The 10615-nt window shown below is 42.0% G+C and overlaps 1 protein-coding gene across 3 annotated transcripts in view; it reads right to left on the bottom strand.

Moving 5' to 3' along the window:
* Positions 1–2648: 2648 nt before the first annotated feature.
* The window catches only part of snphb (syntaphilin b), a 28476-nt gene continuing 20509 nt past the window's right edge, over positions 2649–10615 (bottom strand). For 2 of the 3 annotated variants that reach the window (XM_005938110.3, XM_005938112.3), the window contains 4 exons: positions 9493–9672; positions 8894–8998; positions 7920–8069; positions 2649–7780 (listed from right to left, as the gene is read on the bottom strand). In XM_005938110.3, the coding sequence (XP_005938172.1) occupies positions 5788–7780; positions 7920–8069; positions 8894–8998; positions 9493–9672 (2428 nt within the window). In that variant the 3' untranslated portion in view covers positions 2649–5787. The remainder of the gene's footprint in view (positions 7781–7919; positions 8070–8893; positions 8999–9492; positions 9673–10615) is intronic. The other variant, XM_005938113.3, reaches the window with a different exon arrangement.

Genomic DNA, 10615 nt, shown 5'->3' with positions numbered 1-10615 from the left:
CCAGAAATATTCTAAATGACAATAAATTGTTCAATAATCATAACCGAGTTAGTATTACATGAAAGTATTGCCAATCCGAGTTCAACTTCAATTGCTATCTCTTCAACACAATGCTTAGTTCTGTAACCAGACTAAAAAGTGGAGTTGAAGGTAAGAGGACCAGTACATCAGAATCTGTCATTAGAGAAACAGATGTCCACTCATCTTTTCACTTTCAACTTATGTTGAAAAAGTTATGACTTTTTATGAAGAGCATGAAATTCTCGGGCTAACCTCAAACTTGCCAGTGCTAAATTACAATCTCAACTTCAAGTAATTGCTTAAAATTCATAAAGTGAACAATAGTGCAAAACATATAAACCAACTGGTGAAAAGAATAGAATAGAAAAAAGAACAAAAGTCTTTTTTTAACGCAGAACAATTTGAGTTGCTGTTTTTTTGCTGGCTGTGTTGGAACATTTTTCATTCGACATTTAAATCGGGACGGACAGATTTAGAGTTATTCCATGGAGGGATTTATCAAACACGCCCCCTGGGCACAGGAGTTTACACTGAAGACCAAAACATTTTGTAGATACTTTGTATGATTGTTTTGTGTCACTTTATAGTAGTTTTGCACCTGCTTGTAACTTTACATTCCACTAACACTGGGGTCGGCAACCTGCGGCTCTTTAGTCCTTATAGTGCGGCTCCGCGTGGTTTGGGAAAATAAAGTATTTAGCTGAAGTGTATTTTATTTATGTTAGTTTGTTTTTAACTTGTAGTTCTAAATTGGAAGGTTATTGTGATATTGAAATATAAAATTAAAATTATATTCTATTATTTTTTCATCGCTCAAAATAAGCGTCACACTCGCAGAAGCCGGTATACCCGCCGAAACGCCGTGCATTTATCCAGACTTTCAACCCATAGACCAGGGGTGGGCAATTCCAGGCTCCGAGGGCCAGTGTCCTGCAGCTTTTAGATCTCACCTTGGGTCAACACACCTGAATCACATGATTAGTTCGTTACCAGGCCTCTGGAGAACTTCAGGACATGGTGAGGAGCTAATTTAGCCATTTAAAATCAGCTGTGTTGGTTCAAGGACACATCTAAAACCTGCAGGGAGACCGGCCCTCGAGGCCTGGAGTTGCCCACCCCTGCCATAGACCAATTATGGATCTTCGGATCCACATTATGTCAGCAGCTGTTCTCCACCGTGAACTATGTTTAAAAACAAACACCGCTCACACCTCACAGATGACAGCTTACAGTCCTGCGTAAAGATTAAGTGACTTCGTACAGCCCCGATTTGCAGACGCTGTGCGCAGAGGTTCAGGAGCCGAAGTCCCATTGTAAACATATCACAGCAGACCCGACGATGTTTCCATGAACAGGCTTTTCAGCATCTCTTTATTGACCACTTTTCACCACGGTTGCTGTACGCATACAGCCGGCTGTAGCTTTTCAGCTCACAGCCCAACACATACCAACACAACAGCACAGATGGCACAGACGTTAAGGCGGCGAGGCGTGATTGCGGGTGCCGCTCAGGTGCGTGCGCCTCCCCTGCAGCGGCGCAGCAGACCACGCCCCGCAACACACATTAACCAGGTAAAATACATATTTAGGCAGAATTTTGCAAATATCTATTTTTCTGTTTTTAGCAGCATAGTGCTTTTTTTCCAATTATTTTTTTAAAAGTCAGGCCAAGGCTCCAAAAGCTCAAAGGCGATATAAGGGTGGCGGCTCACAGCAGTTTTTGTTTGCTACATGCATCATTTTAGTTCAGCTGGGTGTCTTTCCTTTTGTTATATTTCTTTAAGAGTTCAAAATATGTTAATTACATAAATAAAATGTAATTTTCTCTGTAGCACTTCATGGATTTCATAAGCAACACACCTTAGTTGTTCACACAGAGCATAAAAGTAAAAAACTATATATACAGTGTTATCTTCATTTTAGATGTCAAAAAGTATTTGCGGCTCCCAGTGTTTTCTTTTGCGTGGAAACCAGGTCCAAATGGCTCTTTGGGTGTTAAAGGTTGCTGACCCCTGCAATAACATCTTGGTGATTTTGCGCTGCTTTGATTTCCCTCTGTGGTTGATTTTTCTTTTATTGGTCACTGTGGTTCTCTTTGTGGTTGTTCCACATGTATTTGAAGTTCTTTGGCGTGTCTTTGTAGTTGTATGCAGTTGTTTTAAGCATCTTTGTGGTTGTGTCTCCGTGTCATTTTGTGGTTTTATGTCTGTGCAGTTGTTTTTCTTCTTCCTGCAGCCCTTTTACATCTTTTTGTAGTCATTTAGATATAATTTCACATCTATTTGTATTTACTTAAGCTCTCTTTGAAGTCATTGTTTCATATTTTTGTAGCCACTTCAAATCTCTTGGAAGTGATTTTGCATCTCTTTTAAGTATTAGACATCTCTACAGTTGTGTTCTCTCTGCATGTTTTTGTTGCTTCAAAGTCATTTAGGAAATCTCTTTGAAGTCATTTTAATCTCTGTACAGTTTAGGCACCTCTACAATTGTTTGTTTTATACATCTTTGAGGTCATTTTATATCACTGCAGCGACTTTCTCTTTCTTTGTAGTTGCTTTCTGTTTTTTTATCCAACTGTCTTGCAGACCTTAGTATTTGTTGTCATTTTCTGTCTCTTTGTAGGGTTATTTATGTTTTATTTCCTTGTACATGACTTTGTAGTCACTTTAGGTCTCTCTGAATTCATTTTGAACCTTTTTGTAGACATTAGACATCTCTTGCATTGGTTTTACGTTTCTTGCAGTTGTTTTGTGTCATTTTTGTAGTTGCTTGGTTTCTTTTTGGAATAGTTTTAAACTCTGTTTTAAACTCAGCCACCTATCAGTCATATGTCTATTGACATATGACTGATAGGTGGCTGTAGGTCAGGAGGTAGAGCAGGTCATCTACTGATTGTAAAGGTTGGTGGTTTAATCCCTGGCTCCCCTTAGTCTGCATGCCAAATATTCTTGGGCAAGATAATAACCCCAAGTTGCTCTCCCATCTCAGCATCAAAGTGTGTGAATGGTGGTTAGAAAACACTTAAAAACATAGAAGACAGTGCTTGGGTGAATCTGGCATGTTGTATGGAGTGCCTTGAGTACTCTGGGAGAGAGTATGTAAGTGTTATGTAAGAATTAGTCCTTTACATAGCATTTTTGTCTGTTATCTACTGGCAATTGTTTTCCACCCTCTTGCAGCCATATTGCTCTTTAGTGAGCTTTCAGATCCCATTCCAACTTCTTGGAAGCTTTTTGTTTTGTTCTAGCAGTCTTAGCAGTTAGATCTGTGCCCAGCAGGCCCATTCAGTTATCCAGCCATGATTTGCTTATTTGCTCATTTACACATTCATCTTTCATCACAGTCCTCTCGTGATGCACACATTCAGACAAATGAAAAAATACCCTGATGCTAAGTGCGTTTAAAACCCAGACATCTTATTAATGTACATCTGACCTGTCGACTGAGATGTAGCACACGATGTCTGTAAATGCCTTTCAGAATGATCTGTTAGACAAGTTAAGCGGAGTTATTAGCGGTGACTGACTAGCTCTTGTACAGTTGACTTGGAATACATACTACCAGAATGACAGTTAAAACTACACCACAAGAGCATTAAGTTTAGCAGAAATATACAGCACAGATCACAGACTGAGCACAACTCATTCCATTCAGAGCTACACTAAGATACCAAAGTGAGCCGGTGAGGATCTACAAACAAAGTGTTTGATCGTGATATGGCATTTCAATTAGATTTAATCAGGTGACTTTAAGTAACACAAACTGAGGTCTGTTATTTTCACCAAATGTTGGTTCTGGCAACTTTGCTTTGAATACAAGCTTAAGCAGATAAGGCCCATATGAGACAATATGACTGAGTATGGAAAATATTCCACCCTAAAATATAATGTGCATGTTATTATTATTACCTTCCCAAACAAGTAGACTGCCCCAATAAATAAATAGATACATAAAATGAAAACAACAAAAACAAAAGCTCTCATATGGATTACAGAAACAAATCTAAGATTTTATTTAGAGAGCTTTGCTTTTTAATTTTTGAGTTTACCTTTGCAAAGACTCAGGCTGGCTCTCAACTGAGCTTCATTTTTAGTGTATAGATATAAGTGTGGTATTGATCTTAGTTTGAGTTTAATAAATCTGAATAGCTTTATTTATTTAGGAGAACTAATCGTAATGCTCTCAGGGTAGAAACACAACGAACATGGCAGAATAGGTAAATCACCCATGGACTTTCTATAATAAGTAACATCTCCTTCATTATTAATGAGATTCTGGCTGGCCTCCTGGGGATGCAGAGGTTAAGAGAAATTAAAGTGCACATTCTAACGTCAACGTCAAGTACAGGGAAATTTTTAAGCAGTCTTTAGAAAAAAAATTGCAGAAATCAAACAAGGTACTTGCTTTTATCAGGTTAATTGGCAGGTTAGACTAAATAACTGCCTACAAGAGGCGCAGCATGAAGACTTCATTCAACAAGGACAAAGCCTGTTTTTTGTTTCAAGTGATGGTTATGCATATTATAAGTAGATGAGAATGATTGACGACATATGCAATTTTATGGCCTAAATCAATGCATGTATCTGTGTATAAGAGAAGATAAGATAACCTTTATTAGTCCCACAGGTGGGAAATTTGTCTCTTATCTTTTATTATAAAGTAATTTTAATCTAAAAAATCTACATGCTGCTAATGGAGAGACGCCAAACAGTCTTTCATTGTTCTTGTAACAGTGACAATAAAGATCTATCTTATCTTAAAAACAGTCTCATCCTAAGTGTGATGGCATCATGGTTTTTGTTTTTAGATGCCTCAAACTGCTAAATGCATGAAATGCATGAAAGAAAATTAGAAATCAGCTTCTATGCAGTTGATGTATACACACCTCAGATTAACCTACTGTGTTTGATTAATAAACATCTACATAGGATTTTTGGCAGAGGTCATTTTAATGATGAACAACATTCCTTTGGGGAGTTGAGCTCAACCAAAACGCTTCTTTGGCCAGGAGAGAGAACTAAAACCTTACTACGATTAAAAGTAAGTAGAGTTTAACTTGGCAGCACAACTGAACTGGCCACAGCTGGGTGTTTATGATTTGAAGCAAATTTAATAGGTTTGTGTGTTTCTACCCTCGGAACATCCCTGAGTTTTGTGTCTACGTCATGATGGCAGACACACTCTGAGATTTCAGTCTTGAAGATCAATGAAAACCGTCTGCAGTCGTAGAAACATGTAAATTCTGATTTAGAGTGGATTTTCCCCTCAGCCATTGCTTAATGACTTGGTGAAGCTGTAGCTTTTTGTAACTTGGCTACACATGTATACAAGCTCTTATACATATATGCCACATATACACACACAACCAGTCAAATGTGTTAGAATTCATAGGTTGAGTAGTCAATGAATCTTTTACAGTTTTCCCTGCATTTAAGATCAAAAGAAACAATCAGCATCAAAGATTCAGGCATCATTCATTTCAATCAGCTCATTTACTTTTCCACAAGCCAGTAGAGCTGGCAGACATCTCGGTAGCAAGGCTGAGGAACATTGGGTGACAGACATTGCGGAGCAGAACCAAAACAAGGCAGAGCTTGTCAGTCCAAGAGCTTCACATTTCCTGTTTCTTATACCCCTCTTGCCTATTCTTGGCAGAAACTGCAGGACAGGAAGTCCTTGTCTTCTTGCACTTGAATCTTCCAAGAGAAAACCTATACAGGAAGGGTCGTGGTTAAGGGCCACAGAGGTGCTGAGCAGATTTTCCTCTTATATCTGTGATCCTCCTAAGTCTCCCCCGCCTGCGGGGTAGTGCCTCAGCCCGCCTCCCCTGCGCAGCGAGTGCAACGCCACAGTGCAACAGCCTCTCAGCAGTGATCCTATGTGATACATTGGCTGTCCTTCCCGGACTGGACCGCGGCAGAGCCACGCCACCGTTGGCACCACAGGAATGGCCACCGCAAGCAGATCAACTAGGAAGTGACGACTCCAGTAGCTTTTCTGAATCGTCCCAGAGCTAGATGATTCTCCGTTCTCTTCTGCAGTGTCCCCTGTGGCACCGTGCTCTTTTGTTTCACCGTTATCATTGTCCTCATTGTGCACCTCCACCACTGTAACACCACCTATCTCCTCATGGGAAGTAGACCTTCTTGGCTGGATTGTGTGAGGCTGTTCTATAGCTGGAGATGATCCCTGGTGACTCGGACTCAGGTGAGGTGTCTCTACCTGGGTTGATTCTTGTAAAGGACAGCTTTCTTGCTGCGTGTCCACAACTCCGAGGTTTTCAAATGTTGTCCCACCCTGCCTGCCTTCTCCACAGCATCCTCTTAACTTAAGCTCACCCTGCCATGTTGCTGGCATCTCAGCAAGCTCACAGAGTTTTCCTTGAGCCGGCTTCTCTTCAGCACCCTGCCCTCCTATCTTCTCTCCCACTGAACCAATCAGCGTCTGTTGCCTTTCTTCTGCCAGTTTGATCATAACTATGTCCACCTGCTCTTCTGCCACAAAAGCTTCCTTCTCTTTTTCCTCTTTCTCCTGCTTTTCCTCCTCCTCTCCATACTCTTTCTCTTTATGCACAGGACTTTCCATGGAACACGTAACAGTGGCGGACCGTGGTAAAGATGGGACCACTGGAGTTTTGGGGATTGGCTCTGTTGCTGTACTCATGACTGTTGCTGTGGTTACTGAAGTTGTGGTGGTAATGGAGTCCAACTCCTCGTCCCCTTCATCAGACATCCAGGTTGAAGTGGGGCTACAGGCCTGGGACCGGAAAGTACGTTGCTCTGCGATGGTGTCCAGATCGGAGGGATACCCTGCTGTTGTAGGGATGGGGCAGCTTTCTGTCTGAATGCCAGTCTCCCTTAAAGGGTGCAGGTACAGATGGTGGTGGGAGAGGCAGGGGTGGCTCATGCAGCTCACTCCACCCAGACCACAACGAAAGGGTGCCAGCCCCTCCCCTGTGCACAGCTTCTCATACGTAGAAGAGTGTGGCATAGTATGCGGCACAGAGTGGGACAAATTGTGAGGGAAAGAATGAGGTAAGGTATGTGAGTAGGTGTGAGACAGTGAGTTTGGCAGAGAGTGGGGATGAGAATGGGGAAGAGAGTGGGAGAAGGTTTGCGTGTAGGAATTAAGTAAAGATGCTGTTTCCTCAGAAAGGAATGCGGCCTCCAGCAGAAGGTCAGCCCGGCTGGGGATGTTACTCTCCCCACAGCACACAAAGCCGCTGTCCTGGGTGCCGTCGCCTGAGAGACAAGGAAAGTCCGACCCGTTGTCATTGCGGTCCGCCAGTGCCTGATCACTCAGCTTTGTGTAGGTGGAACTCCGAGTTAAAGACCGGGCTGGGGAGCCATCACAAGAGCAAGACCCTCTTCCTCCTACAGTAAGTTTGGGTACTCCGCCAGGACTTTCTCCTGAAACAGATGCTGGTGCTGAACCCCCAACGCGGGTCCGACAGCCTGGCATGGCCTCCGCCTCCTTTGCTAATCCAGCCTGGGCCAACTCCATACTCAGCAAAAGGTTCTCCAGCTTGTGGTTCTGAGCGTTGATATCCTGAAAGTACTTCTGGACCCCTACATCTCCACTGAGGCCTCCGGCATCGCTCAGCCTGGCACGAACAGTATCCACAGCCTGTTTGAGCTGCTGGATTTCCTGACGGGCCTCCTTCAGGGCCAGCTGAGCCTCTACGCGGTGGCACTCTTCTTCAACCCAGTCCTCCTGCATTCTGTAAAGCCGGCCTCTCAACTCATCTATTTCCGTGTCCCTAAGAGGGTGACAACAGAGAAAGGGTTAGAACCTTTGACGATAAGAAGCACAGACCAATATAAAAGATCTAAGAAGAACTAGCATAAAACCTTGCTTTATAGGACCTGCCAGTCTCTCATCCTGTCTCAGTATCTCACCTGTCTTGCAGGGTGTTGATGGTTTCTTTTAGCTTGGCCCGCAGGTGTCGGATACACACCTCCTTCTGCTGAAGGGGTGTGAGGTACTGCTCTGGTGGAGGAGGCCGAATGCCATGGTTGTCTGTACATGACGTGTACTTCTGATGGCGTCTAAAAAAGACAGGACTTCAGTTTATGAAAAGAATAAGTGGCGTTTTCCATTTTTTGAGATGTTAAGAAAGAAGTGATGGAAGGGAAGTTAACATCACTATTATAAGAATTAAGAGTTTCAAACACTCTTAACCTTCTGAGGTCTAGGTCATCGGTGATGATGATATCACAAATAACTTTTTGCTTATCTTCAAAATAGTAGGTTGGGGCTCAGAGCTGCTGTTTTATCAGTAATGTGGGCTTTTTTCCTTTTTAACAGCACTCACCATATTTTCATTCACATATTCAACCATTGAGCATAAACTGAAAAAAGAAGAGACTGCAAATGTGCTCTTTCATACTTTTGGAAAGCGAACTGGAGTAAATAATTTTTTCTTGTGTCATATCATCGCTAAAATCCTGAAAATAGTTAATAAAAATGATTCCAGAAATGTGAATTGGCAGCCATAACTCTTCATTTTTTTAAATGACGGATTTTGATTAAATAGCTAATTGAGGTAATAAGACAACAAATCATATTAAGTTCTGTTTTCACTGAGTTGACAAAGTCACAAAGAGTTCCATTTTCTATCCCAAGGCATTAACGTTATACCTCTTGTCCATCAATGTAGTAGTGCGGCAGAGTTTGTGGTGCACTGCTGTTAGAGAACAAGCCCACAATTTGACAAGTTAGAGAAGTAATTATTTTGCAATGTTAGTGTTGGAATTTGGGGAAACATTAGTAGGAAGAATCAGAATCGGTGGCCCGCATTGCAAACATATTTAGCTCTAGCATTGGGACTACGCTGGTACAAGAGCTAGTAGAAATGTGCTACACCTCTTACCCTTTGGTTGGGCTGCATTCACTGCCTTTACATGAGCCTGAGTTGCTGCTGCTGAGAGAAGCGTTTCCATAGGGATCTCTATTACTGGCCGCAGCCGGAGTGCGCCTGGTACACAGTAAGAGGAGACATGTTAATGTGTTCCTGGCAACACCATGGAACCACAGTCCAGACACTAAGTGAGCTGCTAAGCTAAACCATGACAAACAGATCCACAGTGCAAACAGAAATGAATGGAAAACACTTCAATCCAGGTCCACCACCATGCTTATACAACACAGGTTTACACTGATACACAGAGTACAATATTTCAGCATGTCGGCCTGAGAAACAAATACACACACTCCTCTTGGCACTCACAACAATGCTGAAACCGAAAAGGACATCAAATTAGCGTTACTCAATGAAAAAAGAAAGTTTTCACCAGAAGGGAACTAAAAGAGAGCAATCGGACAGAAAAGAAGAAGAGAGTCAGACTAGACAGGATGTTTTCTAGAATGTGGCGTCACAAAACATTTACAGCAGTGCAAAACATCTTGCCATTCCCATGCTTTAAAGGATCAAGACTGATCGGGAGGAAAAAAGAGCGAGTCGGGACAGACCGGGAGCGAGGGGTAGAGGGAGAGTTTGTTGAACGACCGTGGCGATCCGGAGACTTGGTGGAAGTGTATCCCTTGGTCGGTGACTTGGTCGATACATAGCCTTTAGTTGGGCGCATTGACACCATACAGCTTGACTCCATGGGCACGTAGTCTAACTCTATGAACCTGCAGTAGTCAAACCTGACCAGAGACAAGAGGGTGTTAAATCACAGAGGGTGGCAATGTGCCTGCTGCACACTGAAGGGAGGTAAGGTTGGTTGACATTTAGCATATCTCAGCATAATTTTAAAGTGTAAGAACTCAAACAGTGAAGTGGCTCAGGAGAGCTTGCTTTCTAAAAGCCATGCTTCAATGTTGAGGCTCCTCTGTTTGGCTTCCTATACTGCACCGCTAATAGGAGCAGTTTACTGCTATGAGGCTTTTACTGGAATGTAAACTAACACTGCATCCTGAAACACAATTTACAAGTGATAAAATGTTTTAGGTCTTCTAAGAGCAACATGGAAGCAGCTGCAACAACAATAATTCATAAACACCCCATTTTAACTCGCAACACACTTTCACAAAAATATCTCAGCAAACTTATAGAAATTTCGCCCCACTTTTGATGACAAGTGCAAACTAGCTTAGCTAAACAAGTGAATAAAAAAAAAAGTTAACTTTAAGACAACTGACACCTGTGCAAAACCACTATAGAGACCAAGTAAAACCACATAATATCAAAGAGTAGAATTGGTGGTGTATATATATTTTCACCTCTAGGCATTTTTACTATCCAGCAAAACATGACACAGTTTGTTAGTACAGTTTAATTATATCAGTGGTAGATAGGAAAAAGGGTTATCTGTGATTGGCAACTTCTGTCAGCGTCTGTGTGGTTTTAAAGTCTATAATGAATGTTCACCAACTGAGTTACTGTTGTTCTTTAACAAGGACATAACTGTTGCCCAATCACTGGACACCACACTGGGAGGGGAGGACAAGCAGGGTCAATCAGAACAGCCATGATGGTATTGGACACAGGACACGAAAACTCCACACTAAACATGCACATAGTTTTGTATATAACTCGTCTCTGTCTTTAAACTTTTCGCTGTTCATGTCATATATATGTGTATATATA

The sequence above is a fragment of the Haplochromis burtoni genome, unplaced genomic scaffold (assembly GCF_018398535.1).
Source record: "Haplochromis burtoni strain Fernald_Lab_line unplaced genomic scaffold, NCSU_Asbu1 Contig_246, whole genome shotgun sequence".
Taxonomy (NCBI): domain Eukaryota; kingdom Metazoa; phylum Chordata; class Actinopteri; order Cichliformes; family Cichlidae; genus Haplochromis; species Haplochromis burtoni.
Note: the sequence above shows the minus strand (reverse complement) of the source record. Positions and strands in the feature narration are given on the sequence as shown.